The sequence below is a fragment of the Phyllobates terribilis genome, unplaced genomic scaffold, assembly GCF_046119375.1.
Source record: "Phyllobates terribilis strain yellow unplaced genomic scaffold, ASM4611937v1 Scaffold_1__5_contigs__length_1240528914, whole genome shotgun sequence".
Classification (NCBI taxonomy): Eukaryota; Metazoa; Chordata; class Amphibia; order Anura; family Dendrobatidae; genus Phyllobates; species Phyllobates terribilis.
In genome coordinates, this window is record NW_027362761.1 from 159,036,711 (window position 1) to 159,060,365 (window position 23,655).

The window sequence follows — 23,655 nt, forward strand, 5'->3', positions numbered from 1 at the left end:
GACACATATGCATGTTTTTCTCAATATCTGACATGAAATCAGAATAAACTTTTCCCTTTTTAGGTCAGTTAGGATTACCATAATTTTTAATATTTGCCAAATGCCAGAATAGTGAGAGAGAGAGAATGTTTTTAAAGGCATTTTATTACTTACTGAAAAGTCGAAAGTTCACATACACTAAGATTACTATGCCTTTAAACAATTCTGGACTGCCCATATGATGATGTCATGTGTTTGGAAGCTTTTTATAGTTTTTTTTGGCAACATCTGAGTTAGAGACACACCTGTGGATGCATTTTAATGCACACCTGACACACACTGCTTCTTTGTGTAGCATCATGGGAAAGTCTGAAGAAATCAGCCAAGATATCAGGAAGAGAATTGTGGACTTGCACAAGTCTGGCTCATCCTTTGGTACAATTTAAAGATACCTGAAGGTGCCTTGTTCATCTGTACAAACAATTATGTGCAAGAACAATCAAGATGGAATGTCCAGCCATCATACCGCTCAGGAATGAGACTGGTTCAGTGTCCCAGAGATGAATGTGCTTTGGTCCAACATGTGCATATCAACCCAAGGACAAAAGCAAAAGACCTTGTGAAGATGATGGCGGAAGCTGGTAAGATTGTGTCAATATCCACAGTGAAACAAGTACTGTATCAACATGGGCTGAAAGGCCACTCTGCCAGGAAGAAGCAATTAATCCAAAAGAAACAAAAAAAAAAAAGCCAGATTAATGTTTGCAAATGCACACAGGAACAAAGACCTTAATTTTTGGAGACATGTCCTGTGGTCTGATGAAACAAAAATTGAACTTTTTGAACATAATGACCAGCATTACGTTTTGAGGAAAAAAGGGAGAAGCTTGGACGCCTAAGAACTAGTGTTGAGCCACCCCCGTAGTGTTCGAGTTCGGTTCGGTTCGTCGAACACCCGTGTGTTCGTCGAACACCGTTAAAACCAATGGCAGGCAAACAAAAGCACATAGCAACACATAGAAAACACCTTCAAAGGTGTCCAAAAGCTGACAAACTGCTCTAAAGACACAACTAACACATGGAAAAGTGACAAGTACATATAGTCATGCGAAAAGAAAAGACGTGGAGGAGTAAAAGGAGGGGGAGACACAGATATAGGCATGTCATGCCCTTCTAAAATCCAAAAAGTGAGAAGCCGACACGTTCAGTCCGCTCCTGCCCGTGCCACCTCCGTGTCGCCGGGTTTGTGCCAGAGCCGCTGTGAACCCTGACGGCCAGCCCCCCTCTCCCAATACTGGTGCCTGTCCGCTGGTGGGTCGAGCGAGCCCCCCTGTGGTGGAGGCAGCTCTAAGCTTTTTAATTTAAATTGTCTCTCTAATTTGAATGAATACACTTTAAATCCATTTACAAGGATCTATTGGAGGGCAAGTCTCATGCCAGCAGCCACATAATTCCAGCTCCAGTAGCGTCCACTAAAGCTGCTGCAGTTAAAAAGCTTTTATAAGGATCGAGCTCGGCTATCCACCGCAAGGCATCCTACTGCCAGTCCCAGCCCCTATGCCTTGGGGTGCCTCCTGATGCTTTTCACTGAGTATCCCGTGGTCCCGAAGCATTTCCTTTGAAAAAATTAAGTGTCCAAACTACAGGTGGTGTAGTTTGCTTAACAGCCGGGATAATCCGCTGACTAGCAGACACTGCTACTAGGCACAAAGTATTTCCTGGGCTAGATGCAGTTAAAAATTTGTAATTAGATACTCTCGTTGGATGCTGAGAAAGCATTCCATAGAGTCTCCTGGCACGCCATATATGATTCTCTTAAAAAGCTTGGGGTAGGGGTCTAGGGGACCCTTTTATAGCCAAAATCACAGCTCTGTATCGCAATACGTCACCTAGGCTGAAGATAAATGGAACTGTATTACCCTGAGGGCTCGGTTGCTACAGAGGTATTGCACCTCACCCAGAGGTGTGATATCTCACTCTCAGGTAAGGATGGAGTGTGGATCAGGACCCGACACCTGCATGCATTACACCACATTGCCGTGGGGCAGGGCGACCAATATGCCCCTGAGATGGGCACGACAGTCCCTGTCCCTGGCTGGAGTGGGGGGAGGGAACACTGAGGAAGGGGAACCCTGTAGTGCAGGAGCAGGGAGGAAGCAGTTCCTGGGTGCATTGAGAAGGGAGTATAAAAGGTGGGCACCATCTTAGTTCAGTGCAGAGAAGCCTGAGCAGAAGTGGCAGGGAGCAGGGGCTCTGCATGAGCTCTGCTCCGGAGGCGGGCCTAGTAACAGAGGCCCAGGCCTGGAAGAGGGAGAAGGAAGGAAGAGGAGCGGAGAAGGCTCCAGGAACGAGGAATGAAGGGATCCCAGGGGTGCGGACGGGCGAGTCGCCACCGCACGCCCGAATCCACCTGCGTGGAGGGGTCAGGCCAAAGGGGGAGACCGGTCCCCGAAACTAGTGGAGGCAGGAAACGACGCTCAGCTAGAAACCGGAGGCTGTGACATTTTATGTGGCGCAGCCCCTCACTACACCCGCTAGGAAGGCACCACATAGGGTCAGGGAAACTGGCGCCAAGTTTACCAAGAGGAGGCCCGAGGCAGCCGGACAGAAGGGTTGGTAAGAAAGGCCAGACAAAGGACACACAAAGGGGGTCCTGTGAAGCGCTCCAAAGTTATCTGGGAGTTGTCTGAGCCCCTCACCTGGTGAGCACAGTACGACGTGGGCAGCCGTTACCTGCAGACGTGGTCTGTGAGTAAAGGCCCTGGACTGCATCACTGACTCCGTGTTGTTACTGCTGCTGCCCTGCACCATCACCCCCATCCTCCGCATACACTGCCCTGAGGCTATACTCCTCCCGTGGGGAGTTATGCTACGCTCTGCTGCACCCACAACACCAGCCTCAGCGGTCTGCCCTGCAGCGGCGGTTCACTCTGACCGCAATCCACGGGTGGCGTAGTCGGACATTTAAACATCAAAACCACATAAATAGTTCCGCCACTGGTTTGACCACCCTGAGCCACGGAACCGGGTCGCCGCCACGGAGACTACAACCACCAGCATCCACCAAAAAGGGTCCGGCTCCGGGTGTCCCAAGGCCCAGGGGGCGCATCAGAACATTTTCATCACCTTTCACAATCACCAATGGGACAAGGCAGGGATGTTCTCTGTCCCCTCTCTTATACATCCTAGTGACGGAGCACCTGCTCTCATCAATTCGCCATAACCCCAATATTAGGTGGATTGAGGTGGGAGGCACCAAGTACAAGTGCTCTCTATTTGCTGATGATGTCCTAGTATATATCACTCAATCACATATATCCATCCATGCTGTTATGGCTGAAATAGATCACTTTGTTACATGGTCAAATTTTAAAATCAATGCAGCGAAGTCTGAGGCCCTCGATGTCTCCCTCCCCAAATCCATATAGGATTCCATCCAGTCCAACTTTCCCTTTGCCTGGCCCTCACAGGGTATCAAATACTTAGGAATTCCTATTCATAGAGACCTCTCCCATCTATGTTATCTTAATTTTGGGCCCTTTATTGAACAACTCCATACAGACCACGGTTGGCAAGTTAGAACTGTAAGATTCACTACGTGAACCACTGGTGTTTTGTGGAAAAGCACATGTACACTGTGTTCCAAATTATTATGCAAAAAGTGTTTAGGAGTGATAAGGGAAGAATTTGTTTGTCAGTTAAACTCATTGATGGTGATGTGTGTCAGGGCTCTTTATATCACTGTAAGCAATTGCAGACACCTGTGCTAATTAGTTTGGCAGGTGTGTCCAATGAAAGGCAAGACTACTTAAGAAGGCTGTCTCACATGATTAAGCAGCCTACATTTTCTGCCAAAATGGGAAAGAAAAAGGATGTGTCGGCTGCTGAGAAGCAACAAATTGTGGAGTGTTTAGGTCAAGGCATGACTACAATCAACATTGTGCGATGATCAGGATGAAGTGTCTTGGCAATCAAGAAGTATGTAGCTGATTCACAGTACACACGTGTGCGTGCTGATAAGGGAAAATTGAGGACTCTTTCCTACAAGCAATTACGTCAGGTTAAAAGAGCAGCGGCAAAAAAGCCTTGTCATAGCAGCAGACAAGTTTTTGAAGCTGCTGGTGCCTCCAACGTCCCCCGAACAACAAGATGCAGGGTCCTTCAGAGGTTTGCAGCTGTGCATACGCCATCCTGTCGACCTCCTCTATCCACTTCACACAAGCAGAAACGGCTCCAGTGGGCCAAACATTACATGAAGACTGATTTCAAAACTGTTTTGTTCACGGATGAGTGCCGTGCAGCGCTCGATGGTCCAGATGGATGGAGTGGAGGATGGCTGGTTGATGGACACCCCACGCAAACACGGCTACAGCGCCAACAAGGAGGAGGTGGAGTAATGTTTTGTGCTGGAATCATGGGGAGAGAGATTGTCGGCCCCTTTAGGATCCCTGAAGGCGCTAAAGATGAACTCCATAATGTATGTGGATTTTCTCAAACAGCACTTCCTGCCATGGTTCAAGAAGAAGAACCGTGTATTTCACAGCAAGATCATTTTTTTGCATGATAATGCACCATCTCATGCTGCACATAAAACATCTGCATCTCTGGCTGATATGGGCATAAAAGGGGACAAACTTATGGTGTGACCCCCATGCTCCCCTGACCTCTACCCCATTCAGAACCTCTGGAGCATCATCAAAAGGAGTGTCTATGATTGCGGGAGGCAGTTAACATCTAAGCAACAGCTCTGGGAGGGTATTCTGTCCTCATGCAAAACAATTGAAGCAGAAACCATCCAAAACCTGACAAATTCAATGGACGAGAGAGTTCAGAAGCTCCTTTCGAACAAGGGGTCCTATGTGAAAATGTAACATCACCTAGAATAAAGTTTTGAGTTGAAAACTGTTTGATTTCAGTTTCTAACAACCTGCTAACGCTTATAATTTCAAAAATGACCATTTTTTTAGTCTTTATTAAAATGAAAAGGTTGATCGAAAAGTTTGGCGGATCTAAGAGTGTGGCAACCCAGTAGTCATGATTACTTCGAATTCTGACAATATGAGGGTCATGTTGCAGGTAGTGCAGCAAGAAGGCACTTATGTGTCTTGCGCATCTCGGAGCCCCAAAATTATTTTCCGGGCTAGATGCAGCTAAAAATTATTATTAATTTTAAATCTGGTGGAGCTTAGTATAGATGGCCTAATAGGATCAGTGCTGCACACTGCTACAAAGCCCAAATTATTTTCCAGCCCAGATACAGATAAACATGATTAGTAATTTTAAATCTGGTGGAGCTTATTATAGATGGCCTAATAGAATCAGTGCTGCACACTGCTACAAAGCCCAAATTATTTTCCAGCCAAGATACAGATAAACATGATTAGTAATTTGAAAGCTTAAAACCGTTGGTAGGGTGATTTTAACCAATCATCCATCTTTTACTCTCCCCAGGATGACACAGGGGTAGAAAAGTCGTTTCGGATCCATGATTTGTTCATCTTTATGAACGTGAGTCTGTCTACATTATCAGTGGAGAGCCGCGTGCGCTTATCTGTCAGCACACCACCAGCAGCGCTGAACACACGTTCAGACAGAACGCTGGCTGCGGGGCATGACAAGATCTCCAAGGCGTAAGTGGCTAGCTCCGGCCATTTATCCAGATTGGAAGCCCAAAAAGAGCAAGGGTCCAGTGACACAGTCATGGCTTCAATGTTTACTTGGAGATACTCCTGTACCATCGTCTCTAGGCGTTGACTATGTGTCAGACTTCTCGTCTCCTGTGGCCTTGCAAAGGATGGGCTAAAAAAGTGGTGAAATGATTCCGCAAAATTGATGTTACCAGCAGATACTGTGGTTCTGTTATGGTTTGAGTGCTGAACACTTGACGGTCCCACGGTTGGCAAGTTGGAACTGTGAGATTCACTACGTGCACCACTGGTGTTTTGTGGAAAAGCACATGTAAGATTCTGCAACAGTCTCTGCTGATACTCCTGCATGCGTGCATCCCTTTCTATGGCAGGAATAATTTCTGCAAATTTACTTTTGTACCGGGGGTTTAACAGTGTGGCAACCCAGTAGTCAGGATTATTTCTAATTCTCCCAATTCGAGGGTCATGTTGCAGGTAGTGCAGCAAGAAGGCACTCATGTGTGTTGCGCATCCAGGAGCACCAAGTCCCTGTTGTGTTGGTGGCAAGGTAACAATCATGCTTCCTTCCTCTGTCCTCTCCCCCCAACCTCGCACAACAGAAATGTGATCAAGGTCTCCCTCATCTGATGTGTCTTCCATCAGTTCGTCCTCCACTTCTTCCTGGGCTCCTGCACCTTCCTCACTAGTTTGGCTGCTACCATGCTCCCTGGTAAAACCATCTCAAACACCCTCACATGCCTGCCGCCTTGGTGCTGCCGACCGTCTGGACCTTGCAGATGTTAGCCCTTCCGCATACAACTCCTCCTCCTCTACTTCCTCCACCTCCTCTTGTGCCACCACCTGACTCCGAATTCTGTTTAACATGTGCTCCAGCATGTAAATCACCGGAATAGTCATGCTGATAATGGCATCGTCAGCACTAAACATCTTCGTCGCCATTTCAAAACTGTGCAGAAGGGTGCATAGGTCCCTGATCTGAGAACACTCCTCCAGCGTGATTTGCCCCACGTCTGGATCTCGTTGGCCCAGGCTATACGTCAGAACGTATTGCACCAGAGCTTGTCGGTGCTGCAACATGTGCAGAGTTGAATTCCACCGGGTAGGCACATCGCATTTTAGCCGGTGAAGTGGCAGGCCCAACGACTTCTGTAGAGATGTAAGTCGCTGAGCTGCGGGATGCGAACGGCGGAAGTGAGCACACAGCGACCGTGCCCTCTGCAGAAGGCCATCTAGTCTGGGATAGTGGGCTAAAAATTGCTGGACAACCAGGTTCAACACGTGAGCCATACAAGGCACGTGTGTGACATTGCCCTGGCGAAGGGCCGCACCCAGGTTTGCAGCATTGTCGCACACGGCCTTCCCTGGTTTCAGTTCCAGTGGAGACAACCATTCATGAAATTGGTTCTCCAGAGCTGACCACAACTCCTCAGCTGTGTGACTCACATTTCCCAGACATTTCAAAGTAAAAACCGCCTGATGACGTTGAGCCCTACTGCTAGCATAGTAAGGAGGTGTGCAGGATCCCTTCTGCGCAGTTAGAAAGCTTGTGGCATGACCAGACAGGCTTTGGGTGCAGGTGGAAGACCGAGAGGAGGTTGAGGAGGCAGAAGCAGTGGAGGAACTTTGACATAGAATCATAGAATGGTAGAGTTGGAAGGGACCTCCTGGGTCATCTGGTCCAACCCCCTGCTCAAAGCAGGATTCACTAGATCATCTCAGACAGATGTCTGTCCAGCCTCTGTTTGAAGACGTCCATTGAAGGGGAACTCACCACCTCTCGTGGCAGCCTGTTCCACTCATTAATCACCCTAACTGTCAAAAAGTTTTTTCTAATATCTAATCTGTCTCCTCCCATTTAGTTTCATCCCATTGCTTCTAGTCTTTCCTTGTGCAAATGAGAATAAAGATGATCCTTCTACAATGTGACAGCCCTTGACATATTTGTAGACAGCTATTAAGTCTCCTCTCAGTCTTCTTTTTTGCAAGCTAAACATTCCCAAATCCTGCAACCGTTCCTCATAGGACATGGTTTGCAGACCAGTCACCATTCTGGTCGCTCTTCTCTGAACTTGCTCCAGTTTGTCTATGTCTTTTTTAAAATGTGGTGCCCAAAACTGTACACAGTATTCCAGATGAGGTCTGACCAAAGAGGAGTAAAGACCGATAATGACTTCACGTGATCTAGACTGTATGCTTCTGTTAATACATCCCAGAATTGTATTTGCCTTTTTTGCTGCTGCATCACACTGTTGACTCATGTTCAGTCTATGATCTATTAGTATACCTAAGTCTTTTTCACATGTACTGTTGCTTAGCTCTATTCCTCCCATTCTGTATATGCTTTTTTCATTTTTATTGCCTAGATGTAGTACTTTGCATTTTTCCCTGTTAAAAACCATTCTGTTGGTTGCTGCCCACTGCTCCAGTTTATTTAGGTCTTTTTGAATCCTCTCTCTCTCTTCTCTAGTATTAGCTATCCCTCCTAGCTTTGTGTCATCAGCAAATTTAATCAGTTTACCCTCAATTCCTTCATCTAAATCATTGATAAAGATGTTGAACAATACAGGTCCCAGGACGGAGCCCTGTGGTACCCCACTTGAGACATTCATCCAGCTGGATGTGAAGCCATTTACAACCACCCTTTGAGTCCGATCACTAAGCCAGTTATGAACCCACCTAACAGTTGCCTTGTCCATTCCATACTTGGTCATTTTTTCAATAAGGATGGTGTGAGATACTTTGTCAAATGCTTTGCTGAAGTCAAGATATACTATATCTACAGCATTTCCCTGATCCACCCAGTCAGTGATTCTGTCATAGAAGGAAATTAAGTTAGTCTGACATGACTTGTTAGTTACAAAACCATGCTGACATAAAAGAGGATTGACGCTCAACTCGTGGGGACGGCAAGACTTGGACAGCAGCCCCTTGTCCTGCTGTCACCATAGTTACCCAGTGCCCAGTCAGCGACATGTAACGCCCCTGTCCATGCCTACTCGTCCAAGTGTCTGTGGTGAAATGCACCCTGTCACACACAGAGTTTCTCAAAGAAGCGGTGATGTTGTGTGCGACATGCTGGTGGAGCGCAGGCACACCTTTCTTTGAGCAGTAGTGCCGACTGGGCATCTGGTACTGGGGCACTGCGACGGACATAAGGTCTTGAAAATCCTCTGTGTCCACCAGGCGGAAAGGCAGCATTTCTGTAGCCAAGAGCTTGCAGATGGTGAAATTCAACCTCTTGGCTTTCTCATGGCTAGGAGGAAATGGTCTTTTACTTGTCCACATCTGAGGGACCGAGGGCTGGCTATTGTGCTTAGACGGGGTTGATAAGGGTGTCCCCGGCAAACTGCCGGTCTGTGAGAAAGATGCAGGCGGACATGTTGGGTTGCCTTGATCCAAAGGTGGTGCTATCGATGTCGGACAGCGCTCAACACCAGCTGGTGTTACCACCTCCAAAGAAAATGATGACCTGCCAATCACGCTGGCTGTTGCGGGTAAAGAGGTGGCAGGTCTGCGCCCCAAAACAGGTGTGACTGCTGTCCCCCCAGTCACAGAGGATGAAGAGGCCGCGGATGCACAAGATATGGCAGACGGTGGTTGGCCCGGCCGGCTAGGCCGCATTGTCGCACAGAGCTTCCCACTGCAACTTATGCTTCATGTCCATGTGCCGGTTCATGCATGAAGTACTCAAACTATGTATTTTTTGGCCTCTACTTAGCTTTTGCTGACAAATGTTACAGATAACACGAGTTGGGTCATCTTTATCGATCTGAAAAAATGCCCAGGCTATGCAAGGCTTAGCACCCATGCGACCTGAAGAGCCACCACGAATTGTGGTGAGAGGCAGAGTTGTGTTTGAGGATGCAGTTGTTGACGTGCTTCCAGTACTACGTCTCTGTCCAGGAAGGCGCAACCTGACCTCGTCGTCACTAGCATCTTCCTCCACCTCCTCTGCTGACCTCATCTCTTGGCTGACTGTGGGTTGACAGTAAGTGGGATCTCCGACCTCATCATCATCACCCTGTGCGTTATCACACCCGTCGTCCTCAGAGCCAACCTGTTCCTGCCCTGACAAAAAACTAAAGTTGTCGCTCCAATCAGGTATTTGAGTCTTATCATCGTCTTCCTCATTGTCTCCACCAACAGGAGTTACAGTTTGGGATTGAGGGTCTACATTATGGTCAGAACCTTCTGCGTCTGGTCCTGGATCCGACTCATAAAGATTCTGGGCATCAGTGCAGATCATTTCCTCGTCTGGATTCACAGAAGCGCTGGAGTCGACCTCTGATTCCCAGGCTATAGTATGAGTAAACAGCTCTGCAGACTCAACCATCTGTTCTACCTCATACTCAGACGGGCAGCTGGAGATTTGGGAGCTGTGAGGAAGCAAGTGCGATTGGGGTGACACCTTTGAGGACTGGAGTATTTGTGATGTTGAAATTGATGTGGAGGAGAGCCCACATAAAGGAGCACTTGATATCCGTTGAAGCACCTGCTGTTTTTGTGCCTCATCTGGAATTTGTAGCGATTGGCGTGGCCGTAAGAAAGGGATCTTATCACATTGTCCGCTAAAAGAAGTAGACATTTTAGTTTGGCTGGAAGATGGTCTTTCTTCTGCAGATGTTACTGTTGCTTTAACACCTACCCCACGGACACAACCTTTTTTCCCCTTCCCAACGCGCCTATTCCCCTTTCCACCAGCAGCAGGCCTTTTTCCACTCATTTTGGTGGTTAACTAATTCACAACTCTGGAGTTGTTTGCACAAAAAAACAATGGATGGGAACCGAGCAGAGCTGAGTGGCCAAACTGTGGTATTAGGCCAAAACTATTGGCTGGGTTAGATGCAGAAAAAAATTATATTCAATTTGCAACCTGATGGAGGTCAGTATAGATGGACTAATAGAACAAGTCTCACACACAGCTAGAAGCCCAAATATTTTTTCAGATGTAGATGCAGAAAAAAAAATATTCAGTTTGCAACCTGATGGAGGTCAGTATAGATGGACTAATAGAGAAAGTCCCATACACTGCTAGAAGGCCAAATATTTTTTCAGAGCTAGATGCAGACAAAAAATTATTTTGAATTTGCAACCTGATGGAGGTCAGTATAGATGGAGTAATAGAGAAAGTCCCACACACTGCTAGAAGGCCAAATATTTTTTCAGAGCTAGATGCAGAAATTTTTTTTATTCAGTTTCCAACCTGATGGAGGTCTGTATAGATGGATTAATAGAACAAGTCCCACACACAGCTAGAAGCCCAATATTTTTTCAGAGGTAGATGCAGAAAAAAATATATTCAGTTTGCAACCTGATGGAGGTCAGTATAGATGGACTAATACAACAAGTCCCACACACAGCTAGAAGCCCAATATTTTTTCAGAGCTAGATGCAGAAAAAAATTATATTCAATTTGCAACCTGATGGAGGTCAGTATAGATGGACTAATAGAATGATGCTATGCCCAAAAGATTTTACTTCACTAGGTGCAGTAAAAAAATTGGTATTCTATACACAGGTGGTATATCTTGCAACACAGATAGGCTACTCCACTGACTAACACACTCTGCAATAGGCCAAAAAGGATTAGCTTTGCTAGATTCAGCCAAATGCTGTGAAAAAAACTTGCTCAGCACTGGCACAGACCTGCCTGGCAAAAACTGATAGGAACTGATGTAACCTAGTCCTGAAAAGGACTCCAATTACAATTAGTCTTTACTCCCACAATCTATCTATTTAAGAGCACAGACCTGCCTGATAAAAGTCGTAGGAAATGCTGTAACCTAGTCCTTAAAAGGACTGCAATCACAACTATTCCCTACTCTCAAGCTATCTGTAGATTTGTGCGAAAATTGGCTTGAAATTAACAAGGTATAGCGCACACAGCAACAGCGGTGCCGTCTAACACGCAGCTGCAGCAGTGAGAAAATGGTGGCGACGGGGAAAATGGCTTGGTCTTATAGGGCAAGGACATGTGACATACACTGCCAATGACACATGCCCTTGCTTGTGTGAAAAAAAGCACTTCGCTCCGTGTGTGCGCTGCTGATAGGCTGACAGATTGCACCTCCCCACTGTAAATGCGGGAAAGAGAAAAAAAAATGGAGATCTTCATTATTCCTGCAGAGATCCGTCCCCTGCCCCTCCCCCCACCCCGCTGTACACTCAAACTGCGTATTAACATTAATTTTCATCATTACTGAGAAAAAATCCAGTTATGATTTTGGTGCATGAACAGTTATCGAACATAACCTCGAACAGCCGAATTTTTCTCAAATCGTTCGTGTTCGCCGAACGGCTCGAACACCGCCCAAAACAGCTCGAATTTGAGATTGGCGAACAGTTCGAGTAGAACAACTCTCATCTCTACTAAGAACACCATCCCAACTGTGAAACACGGGGGTGGCAACATCATGTTGTGGGGTTGTTTTGCTGCAGGAGGGACTGATGCACTTCACAAAATGGATGGCATCATGAGAAAAGAAGATTATGTGGCAATACTGAAGCAACATCTCAAGACATCAGCCAGGAAGTTTAAAGCTTGGGCGGAAATGAGTCTTCCAAATGGACAATGACCCGAAGCATACTGCCAAAATGGTAACAAAGTGGCTTAAGGATAACAAAGTCAATGTTTTGGAGTGGCCATCACAAAGCCCTGATCTCAATCCTATTAAAAATTTATGGCTGAAAAGGCAGGTGCGAGCAGGGCGACCTGCAAACCTGGATCAGTTATACCAGTTTTGTCAGGAGGAATGGGCCCAAATTCTGACCAACTATTGTGAGAAGCTTGTGGAAGGATATCCCAAATGTTTGACCCAAGTCATTCTGTTTAAGGGCAATGGTACCAAATGCTAATGAAATGTATGTAAACTTTTTTACTTTGCAGTAAGTAATAAAAATGTCTTAAAACATTCTCTCTCTCATTATTCTGGCATTTGGCAAATATTAAAAATTATGGTAATCCTAATTGATCTTAACAGATTTATTCTGATTTCATGTCAGATATTGAGAAAAACATGCACATGTTTCTTTTTATATAGTGTATGTAAACTTCTGGTTTCAACTGTGTATATACAACATTGCATGCGCACAAACACACACTGACACAGCTATGCTACATACACACAGCTGTGAATTAGTCTACACTGCTTCTATACACTACAACAATTAAATAATCCTTTAAGGCATGTACTGATCATATGAACTGAAAAGTCCTTCAGCCGCTAATAGCCTTTTCTCCTGACCTGTACAGATCAGATAGATCAGTATCTGGCAGGAGGAGAGAGAAAGAGAGAACTACAGTTTTCTTGGTGAATTGGAAGGACATTGTGTCCGCATTCTCTTCACTCATAAGAAGCCGCCTCCAGATTATACAGCCATGTTCCCATGTAGCATAAGCTCATTTGTTTTTTGCTTTTTTTTTCCGTTTAGAAAATCTGTTGCGTTTAACAGTTCAAAAAAAGTGGATGTGTATCAAAGCTTTTCTGTACTAAAAAAAAACGCATTGAAAACACTGCTTCATATCTGAATCAATTAAAGGTGGAAAACGCAGCAAAACTGCAATAATCAGTGAAGATTGTTATATTGGTCCGGACACCTGCGGAAAACAGAAAAACAGCAGTTACACTACATGTGAACACGGCCTTAGCCTCATACACTTTTTTTTAGTTTCCTCGCTAAAAATGCTTCTTGTGTAAAATAAAATATGGTCATTACAATTACACATTAAATTCTATTGTTAAATTTAATTATTTTCAGTTTTAGATGTCGTAACATTTGTTTTCTTGTAGGTGAAGTTTGTCTACCTTGTTAAAAGCACTAAAACAATAATGCTATCATTAGCATTTATATCGGGTGTGACATTTATCCTTGTGTGTTCAGGGGTGTTCTTCCCCTACAGTGCCAATATGGACAGCCCCAAACCGAAGAGGATCTTCCTACAGGTAATCGATTATGATATCCTCACAAAAAAATGTAAAAACAAAACCCATAGTTTTATTAATAGCTTTAAAACAATTATAATTTATATGGCTCAAAAAGGAGAACTACAACAATTTCTAATAAGACCCACACTTACTGCTACACTTACAATTTGTAAAGGAGTAGTAAATGGTGGTCCCTTTATCTGATAACTGTTAAGACCAAGTGGGTGTTCACTCATTAGCTGTCAAATACTTTGATTGCTAATATCTCCGCAACGGAGGAGTAAAATAAAACAAAAATGTTTTATTCCACTCTGCAGCCACTATTACATCATGTGTAAAGTTCAACATGAAAAACTTGGAGAAATGTCCTCTTTAAGACTGTCTAGTCTTTGTTTGTACGGTCTAAAAATTAAACAGTTTTAGTAAATCTACCCCATTGTATTTTTGTATATTGAAGAACGGTCTTTAAATTTTCATTTTCTATCACTTCAGCACACGACCCGAAACTTTCACAACTTGAATGGAGATGTGGTAAAGCGAGACTCTGGAATATGGATAAATGGCTTTGATTACAATGGAATAACACACATCACTCCTTTTGTACGAGAATTAAATGATACAGTAAGAGCTCCTTGTGATGCTGGTCCATTCTGTGGGTTCCCTTGGTATTTCCCTGTGCACAGCTTAATCAGGTTAGTATTTGTTTAATGTAGGACTAACCCTAAAGGGTTATTCCCATCTTCATAAATGGGTATGGTTGGATAGTGCTTGTACATGCAAGCAATTTTTCAATTTCATGCTTGTTAAAATTTTCAGCCATTCTTGAGATATTAAAACTTTTTTCTTTTGTTTTACAGCTTGTTGCTTTGGAGCCTGACCACTGCTGTTAGACAGCAGAACATGCGCAGTGCTTACAAGCTCTTTTCAATTAAACTTTTAAGCTGGCCAGGATCTCTGGAACATACTGTTACCTCTTAATCCCAGTCAGCTTAATTATTTTTAGATTTTGATAGATTGGACTTTTCTGAACATGGCGATACCACATGTGTATTTTTTTCAATATCTTTATTTTTAATTGGGGAAAGGGGGGTGATTTTACCTTTTTATTGTTAATAACATATTATTTTTTTATTTTTTTTTCACTGCTCTTAATAGTCCCCTTAAGGGACTTGAAGCTGCATTTGATCGCTTATGCTATATACAGCAATGCCACAGTATTGCTGTATATAGCAGAAATCCTTTGAAGCCCGGCAGCAGGCAAGGTTTTAAAGGAACTCCGTAATGACAAGCATGGAGGTCTTCAATAGACCCCGGCTGTCATAGCAACCCATCGACGTCACTGGAACGCCATCGGTGGATGGAATGATGTGTGTCCCCATGCCGGTGTGTGTTAGATGCCGCTGTCAGTATATCTATAGTAGTCTAATATAGAGCATGTGGACACAAGATACAGAGTATGTCTGTGTACCCATTTGCTGTTCATGAAACTGAAAGAAATGTGAATATATTGATTTGGTAATTTTAGACCAAATCCGCTCCAACTTTTTTCTTTTAATTTTTCTTCTCCTCATTGACAGAAAAAATTGGTACATTCCTGCTGCTCCTCCTCCAGTCTCCGAGGACATGGATTTCAAACTGGAATCCAAAGAAGAAATGCCTTGGGGTGCGGTACGTCTGAATTTTGCAGTTAAGGGTGAGCACTTTGCTTTTTTTTTTTTCACATAATCATATAACCTAATTAAAACAGTAATATCTAAGACAAAAAACTGCATCATATGGTGTCTAGTCAAATAAAATTGTATTTTAATATTTATCTTGTAAAGTAAGATAATCTTTAGTAATTCATTTTAGATACCAACTTTTTGCACTTGTAGAATAGCATACACGCCTTGTACATTGTATCAGCACTTTGTTCCACATTCTTACTGTTTCATTGTGGCAGGACCCAGCCATATAACAGTGTACATCCGTCCACATGAAACTTCTGTGCTGTCCAGCTGGTCACTGGGCGATGGGATACCAGTATCAAGCAGTGGAGGAGATTATTTTATATATTATTCCCATGGCTTGCATGCTCCTGCATGGAAATTCTGGATTGAAGTGAAGGTAAGCAGATGTGTCTGTCCCATGTCTGATATATTATGGAAAGCAATCTTTGGGAAAGGTTTTCCTCCATTACTTTGATAGCTCCCAGAATAGGATTTGATTCTAACTATTCAGCTAGCAAACATTGGGATAATACGCCCCTGCAAATAATATTTTTCTGACAAATACCAACAAGTTTTTAGAATTTCTCCCTCCCAGACCCCTCTTCTTGTCCCCCCTCCCCTATAGTATTTGTCAGGAGAGAAGAGCTGACACTCTACCATGTGACTGTATGCAAATTAACACACACATGAGAAAGGCCTTGTAAGCAAATGCTAGCCCAAAAGGTGCTACCAAACCTAATTAACACAGGCTTGCGATAAATCTACATCTAGGTGAGAAGGTTGTATTCCCAGAGCTTCAAAGGGAATTCAACAGAAATCTTTAGCCAGGCCGGAGCCGACACGGAATATGGAATATCTCAAGTTCCATACGTCCGACAATAACGGGACCTATGTTTTTAGTGGCAGGGTCAGCCAAGAAACAATATGCTCATTTTTCCGTAGCTGTGAGCCCCTCCGGGGAGTGGTAACACAAAAGTAACAAAATAGCAGACCGCAACTATGTCATGTGTAGTCTCTAAAGAAAGGCAAATTCATAATGGAAATGATGGCGTCGTTTGCAAGCTTTTGCAATCATCGAGTGATAAGTTATCCCAGAAGTTAGCGATTTTAATAAAAATGTGAAGGCTGGAGCCCAGCCCACATGTCAGCATAGGGGGGGGTGTGGGCTGGCCTCCCCCTTCGGCATAAAAGACCCCACTGAGGATGGATCAGTATTCATTGCCGGGGGGGTATAGGGAGAGACTATAAGCAAAGGATCACGTTCGATAACATTCAAATCAAAGTGGGGCACCCCCCTTCCAGTGATACTGAATCGTCTCTGCGATCTTATAGTAAGTTAATTCTTTAATCCTTATTATTTTGTGTAACTTCATATGTATTGTATTTGTCTCCATTTGTAAAATCTTGTATATTTTTCATAAACACTGTCTCCCTTTTGGATTAAATATAACATTTTAATAGCCCTGTTTCTTTTGCTCTGTAATCGTTCCCTTCCCTGAAGCCATACGCTACCAGAACGCATGCCTCCGACCAGGCCTGTATTATATTTTACACTCGGTCGGTGGTGTCAGCGAATAATAATAAGTGGGTTTTTGTGAAGCTGGCAGTGACCGTACTGGGGCGTATACACATATTCCATGCATTGGGATCCGGAGGTGTGTACGCCATACGCTCACTGGGCGCTTGCTGATACCTACGTAGTGCTTAAGCGGGGTGGTGTGTGCACGAATCCCTGATGTCTGACAAATTAGTGGCAGCGGTGGGATATTGTGTGATCTCCCCGGTGTCGTCACTGACGTCTCTGACAGTATTACATTAATTAAATGCGGTTTTAGAACATTTCTTCAACGGGATTTCCATGGTGAAAATCCACATGTAAAACTCAGCATACCCACAAGAGAAATTGACATGTTGTGGATATCAAATATGCACCGCAGGTCAATTTATACAGCATAAATAAAAAGCACACTGTAAATCTCATTCAGTTTTCCGGAAACTGTAAAACACTGCTTTTTTTTTTTCGCACAGCAAAATTACGCAGTGTCAAAAACTCATCGGCGGAACTTAACCTTATGGTGATGGGCTTTTTAGAGCAGGTAACCCAGAAGTGAATTTAGGTTTTCCTGCAACCAGGGTAAAAATTCAGTTTTGCACCCCCTTCCACACAGCTTAAGTTGTTTGAGTAGTCTTCATGCGACCGCTCATATGTGATTTGCACAATTAGTCACATGCAGACGAGCTTCTCTTCCTGATTCTTTCAATGTTCAGTGATAAAATACAGCCCCTACTTCACTGAGGGAATAAGGGATTGAATCAAATTAGCACTAGTGATGAACGGGCACTAAAATGCTCGGGTACTCATTACTCAAATCGAGCAGGTCGGACTGCTCGGGTTCTCGACTTGAGTAACAAGTATAATGGAAGTCAATGGGAAGCTCGAGCATTTTTCCAGCAGACCCTCCTAGGAGGTGTCCGGGGCAGTCAAATCGCTGAAATAAATGGAAAAAGTGCTCAAATGCAATGGGAAAAGCATGGGGAAGACGCCTGGACGCATCTCTGACTCCCAGGTTGCTGCTGAGAACAATGTTCTCAGAGTATTACGCCACTTTTACGGACTGACAAAATATACCAAACCGAAGATCAAACAGATTTTACAGGAAAAAAATATTAGGAAACATTCTTTACAGTATAATGACTTGTATATAAGGTAAAATTGAAAAGAGAGAAAAGAACACCACCTCCACCCCTTAGGCTATGTTAACACATAGGGTTTTTGCTAAGTTTTTGCACTTTTACATTGCTTTCAAAAGTTAAAAAAAAACATTCACCACTAAATGTAATTTTAACATTTTACTACCTTATCTGGGCATGTGGTGTGTGTCGACATGGTTAGTCACATCCTGTTTAATTTTTGAAGGAGGGGCTGTGAAACTCAAAACCTATGCAGACAATGCAAGAACTGTCAAAAACTATAAGGGAGAGGGACTGTGATACACCCTGTATTAGACCTAAAGGAGGGTCTCCTACACATTCTGTTAACATTGTCGGGTAGTGGGACGTCTAGACTCATAAAGCCTATGCACTAAGTGCAAGGGCTGCCAATAATTAGAAGGAGGGACTGCGATACACCCTGAAAGATGCGTAGAGGAGGGCCTCAGAATAAATTATTTGACAATTGTTAAAACATTAGGACTTTTAAATATAAAAAAAAATTGTACAAAGAGACAATCTGTCAATAAATGCATGGAAAGAAGCTTATCATATGGACTGTGGAAGACTTTTATGTGATCAGAAGGAACACTCATCTGCATCAGATGATACTCATATGAGGCAACGAGAAACAGAACAAGATGGCAAAAAAGCAAGAACTTGACTTGAATGAAACTAATGCTATTGACGTGGATAGTAAAGATCCTACCATCATTGCTGTATTAAAAATTGAAGAAATAACACAAAACAACGATGAGATGGAGAAGGCCACATTCACTGTGACTAGTGAAGAGCAGTTCAGTTAGGCCTCCTTCACACATCCTGGTGCTTCCTGTACAGGAAAAAACAGTACTCATGAGATCCGTGGTCCGTGTCCGTATGTGACATCTGTGTGGAATGCGTGTGACATATCGTGTGCCGTCCGTATGTCCATGTGACACGTACTGGCACCTGGGAAAAGCAGTACAGTTCAAGCTGATCCCAGGCTTCGGAAGGCAACTCTCATCATTGTCCCTTGCTGGCTCTGAGATCAGCACGAACAAGAGACAATGATGGGGGTTATATTTAGCCCCCGTTGAGTATATCCAGTGTAAAATGAATAAAAAAAAAAAGGCTCCTGCGTCATTTTCATAACCAACAGAGGGAAAGCTGACCACTGGGGGGCTGATATTACTAGCCAGGGAAGGGGCCATTAGCCAAAAATGGTCTCTGGCTATTAATAACGGCCCACAGCTGTTTGATTAGCATTTATATTACAGGGGTCCCCAGAAAAAAATTGATGTAGGATCCCCCTATAAAATCTACCCAGCAGAGACTAATCAGACAGCTGCGAGCTGATATTAATAGCCAGGGAAGGGGCCATGGATCCTGGCCCTTTCCGAGGCTAATAACATCATCCCTCAGTGGCCCCAGAAATGGCGCATCAATAAGATACGCCAAATCTGGCGCTTAGCCTCGCCTCTTCCACTTACATAAACACACAGCCTGACAAAAATCTTTTATTTGAAATAAAAACCACACAGTTTTACACATTTATTTAAAAATAAAAAAAATCATTATACTCACTTAACACCTAATCCCATAAGCCATTTTCCCCTGTAAAAAAAAATAAATAAAAAAACTAAAAAAACATTATCACTCACCTGTCCGAAGTGGAAAGAATACATTATGTCCCACACCGTAATCCATCTGTGCGACATTTAGCAGGGGAGAATGACTGACTCACTGAAGCAGGACCGGGTCCATGAACTGTGGTGACTTCAGCTAAACACCATGAGAAATTTCACACTGATCTCACTGAGGTCACCACAGTTCATGGGTCTGCTCTCTCTGCAGGGAGTCATTCTCCCCTGCTCTTCAGTATTAGTAGTCACCTCATGCCACAGTTCATGCTGAAGAGCACATGTCGCACAAATGGATTACAGCGTGGGACACTATGGATTCTTTACACTTCAGACAGGTGAGGGATATTGTTGTTTTTTTTTTTTGTTTGTTTTTTACAGGGGACAATGGCTTCAGGGGATTAGGTGTTAAGGTGAGTATAGTGTGTTATTAAATTCTTCATTTTACACTGGATGTAGAAAGCAGGGGTGGAATACAACCCTCATCATTGTCCCCTGTTTGTCCTGATCTCAACACAAGCAGGGGACAATGATGAGAGTTGCAGTCGGCACCTGGGATCAGCGTGAACTGTACCGGCGCCTGGGAATGAGCGGTACATGTCACGCTGATGACACACGGATGTCATCCGTGTAGTGTCTGCTGGTTTTTCATACGGACGCACGATCTGTGTGAAAAACCTGACCTGTGCGCACACCCATTGAATACAATGGGTGTGCGCATGTCCGTACTTGCGGTCCTTAAAAAACCGATCGCATTCGGACATGTGAAGGGGGTCTTAAAGAGAGTGACTGACAGGCAGCACGTTAGCAAACCGGCACCTGAAAGAGGCAGACCTACGCCCGCAGGAAATGTGTGGTGAGTCACTGTCCGTGGCCATTTTCTCCAGAGAGAGCATTGTAAAAGCAGTGGGACTCCTACACTGCTAAAGCCTATTCACTTAGTGCAAGGTCTAGCAAAAATTTAAAGGAGGGATTGCAGTACACCCTGGAAGAGATGTGTAGGAGGGCCTCAATTTTTTTTTTCCTATTTGGAAGGAGGGGGACTCTAGACTGGTAAAACAAGGGCTGAAAAACATTTACCCCTGGGGGGGGAAATATACATAGGTAGGCCTCTAAATATGATGGAGGGCATCATACATACCCTGTAAAAATTAAGAGCGAGGGTCTAATGATCCTCCTCTTGATATGGTGGATGAGGAGGACACGAAAGGGAATAAGCCATGAACCGTACACCTTTGTTTGGGTGGGAAGGGGTGCATGGGAATACACAAGAAAAATAGGAAGATTTGATTTGAGTTTATGTTCCACTGCAGTCATTCGGTGGGGTAAGAAGTCTGGGCCAATCTAGGCCTTCCTCATTTTGATGCGTCACCCTATCAGCAATTTCACTTGACAGGCAGATGTGTCTGAGTTATGCCCCCAGCGGCACTAAATACCCACTCTGACAAAGCGGTAGCTGCAGGGCAGGCCTGCACCTTCAAGGCGTAGAGGGACCGTTCATGCAACTTGTCCAACTTGGACACCCAATAGTTGTACGGCACAGATGAATCACCGAAGATGCTGATACGGTTTGCTAGGTACTCCTTCACCATCTTCATAAACTTTTTCCTCCTTGTCAGAGTACCCCCCCAAATCCCTACTTCAGCAGGTAATCCTATAGTAATTGAAGCTATTATTATTATAATAGAATCTACTTAAACCAACAGTCCTTTTCAGGTATAATTTAATGTTGCATCAGCAGCTACTGTAACGCTATAACACACTGTCCCTTCTCCAGCTGGAACTCTCCCTACACTATTCCCGGGCACAATGCGCCGAACATGGTATCACCAGGTCTTATATAGACCCGATGACTCTATGCGGCTGGCAAATCACAGTAATACCAGTAGCCAATATGGCTATGGCATTACCGTCATTTGCAAGCAATTGCCGCATGTTTAGTGGCTGAAAATCATCCGAGGAACATGCAGGGCGGGGAATAGAGCATGGTGCCCAAGTTCCTGGATACTCGATCTAGCACTGAGCGTCTTGAGCATCAGGATGCTCGATCGAGTACCGAGTAGTGCCAAGCACGCTCACCCATCACTAATCAGCACGTAACTGTAAGTATGAAAATCGTATATGAGTGGTTACGTGATGTCCACTGCAACTGGCAAGCAGAGATTAATCCTGATTGTGATTTATATTAATGGCATGCTACAGTGCTGAATTTTATAATTAATGCTCCTAACATAAATACAGATGTAGTAATCCTTAACTTGTCAGACGGCACAATACTCTATTAACACATGTATCCTGATATGTGACAAGTTATGGATTGTGTACAGGATCAGAACCAATAACCGTATATGAATACATCACCAGAACAACCAACAGTACATAAATACATCACCAGAACCACTATTCATACAGAAGTACAGCACCAGAACCACCATCAGTACAGGAATGCATCGCCATCAATACAAAAATACAGCATCACAACCACCATTAGTACAGGAATGAATCACCAGAACCATTATCAGTATAAAAATACATCAGTACAGAAATACATTACCGGAAATGCCATCAATACATTACCAGAAACACCATCAGTTAAGCAATACATCACCAGAACTACCAGCAGTATAGGAATACGTCCTCACAACCTCTATCAGTACAGGAATACATCACCAGAACCATCAGGTGCTGCTGGTAAATCGGTACTGAGGATCAGTGAGGATTCCACTGATCAAAAAGTGATACCAAAGCAACAAGCTAGGAGAATTCTTTTGATTAATTTATTAAATTTTATATTTAATCTTTACATCCTTAATGGGTACTTAAACCCATTTTTCTTGCATATAATATATCATTGACTTTTTGATTTTTCTTTTCCAGGGTTCAGACGAAGATCTTGATGGAATAGTTACAATTGCAGCAGCTTCACATTATTTCTTTGGGGAGGATCAGCACTCCCCTGAGCTTGACTCCTTATTGCAGAGGTTCCCAGACTGGAGCTTCCCATCCAGTTGGGTCAGTTCATACAAGCAGTATGTGTATTGAGGTCTTTCTGTGCAAGCGTCACCATAGTGCTGTATGTGCATGTACCATGCCAATGACGTTAGAGTGAAAGCGGCTATGGGAAAAAGATTTGCATTACCTATACCACTATAATCACAAATGGACGACTGCAATTATTTACTATGATGCTGAGGGAAGCGGGTGATTTTATAATCGTGAAAACTGCACTGAATTTTCTAGAGGGACTTGGAAAAATAATTGTGAAATTATTGAACTGGATATATCTTATGAACTACATTCATGGAAATAAGAATATTGTATCGGACTTTTTCAAATTTTCACACTGGATTACCCATGTTTACATAACATAACATTAATATGGTCGAAACTAATGTTACTTGTACTGCCTGTGTTATATCATGCACTGTACTTAGTCCTAATGATCACTGTGCAGCCTCTCACTGGCTGTGGTTGTTGGTTCCTGCATTGTCATGTGTGCTTTAATACATGGAAAGTAGGAGTTTTCTTACCTCACTAATTAATAATAAAGTTTTGAAATCCGTCCTGGAGGCAGTATGTAAAAAAGTACTTGAGACCTTGCACTGCAGCTATATTTTAAAAGAACATGTCGGTCCTCCTGCCTTTCCTCTGGTATTACTCCTGCAAATATATGAATAAAAACTGGAATATCCTTGTCAGAGGCATGGCCCTATATACTAACACTGTTCAATCAATGCCGATGTTATAGATGCACACCCTGTTAGCAGGGAAATACTAAATTCCAGTTGTCAATTCAGACTCTTTTTTTTTTTTTTGGAGGAATAGTACCATGCAGAGTCATAAGAATAGTTGTTCCAGAATTGTCTATAATAGTCAAGATTGTATTAATATATATATTGATGTTTATTTAAATCATTCTGTCTGCACCAATTTGACAGTCAACCATTTCGCTGCTTTTATTTACCAGACTTTTAAAAAAAAAAAAAAAAAAAAAGTTTTTGGGTTAGTTACTTTGGACAAAACATTTGCCACCTAACCAGGTTGTGTATCAGGCAAAGTAAAT

The 23,655-nt window shown here is 43.5% G+C and overlaps 1 protein-coding gene across 1 annotated transcript in view; it reads left to right on the plus strand.

The window, feature by feature from the left end:
• ERMP1 (endoplasmic reticulum metallopeptidase 1) overlaps nt 1-23,283 on the plus strand; it is an 89,540-nt gene extending 66,257 nt beyond the window's left edge. Inside the window, exons 11-15 of the mRNA XM_073669024.1 lie at nt 13,418-13,570; nt 14,045-14,244; nt 15,130-15,245; nt 15,495-15,658; nt 22,470-23,283. Of these exons, the coding sequence (XP_073525125.1) occupies nt 13,418-13,570; nt 14,045-14,244; nt 15,130-15,245; nt 15,495-15,658; nt 22,470-22,634 (798 nt within the window). The 3' untranslated portion in view covers nt 22,635-23,283. The remainder of the gene's footprint in view (nt 1-13,417; nt 13,571-14,044; nt 14,245-15,129; nt 15,246-15,494; nt 15,659-22,469) is intronic.
• The last annotated feature ends 372 nt before the right edge of the window (nt 23,284-23,655 follow it).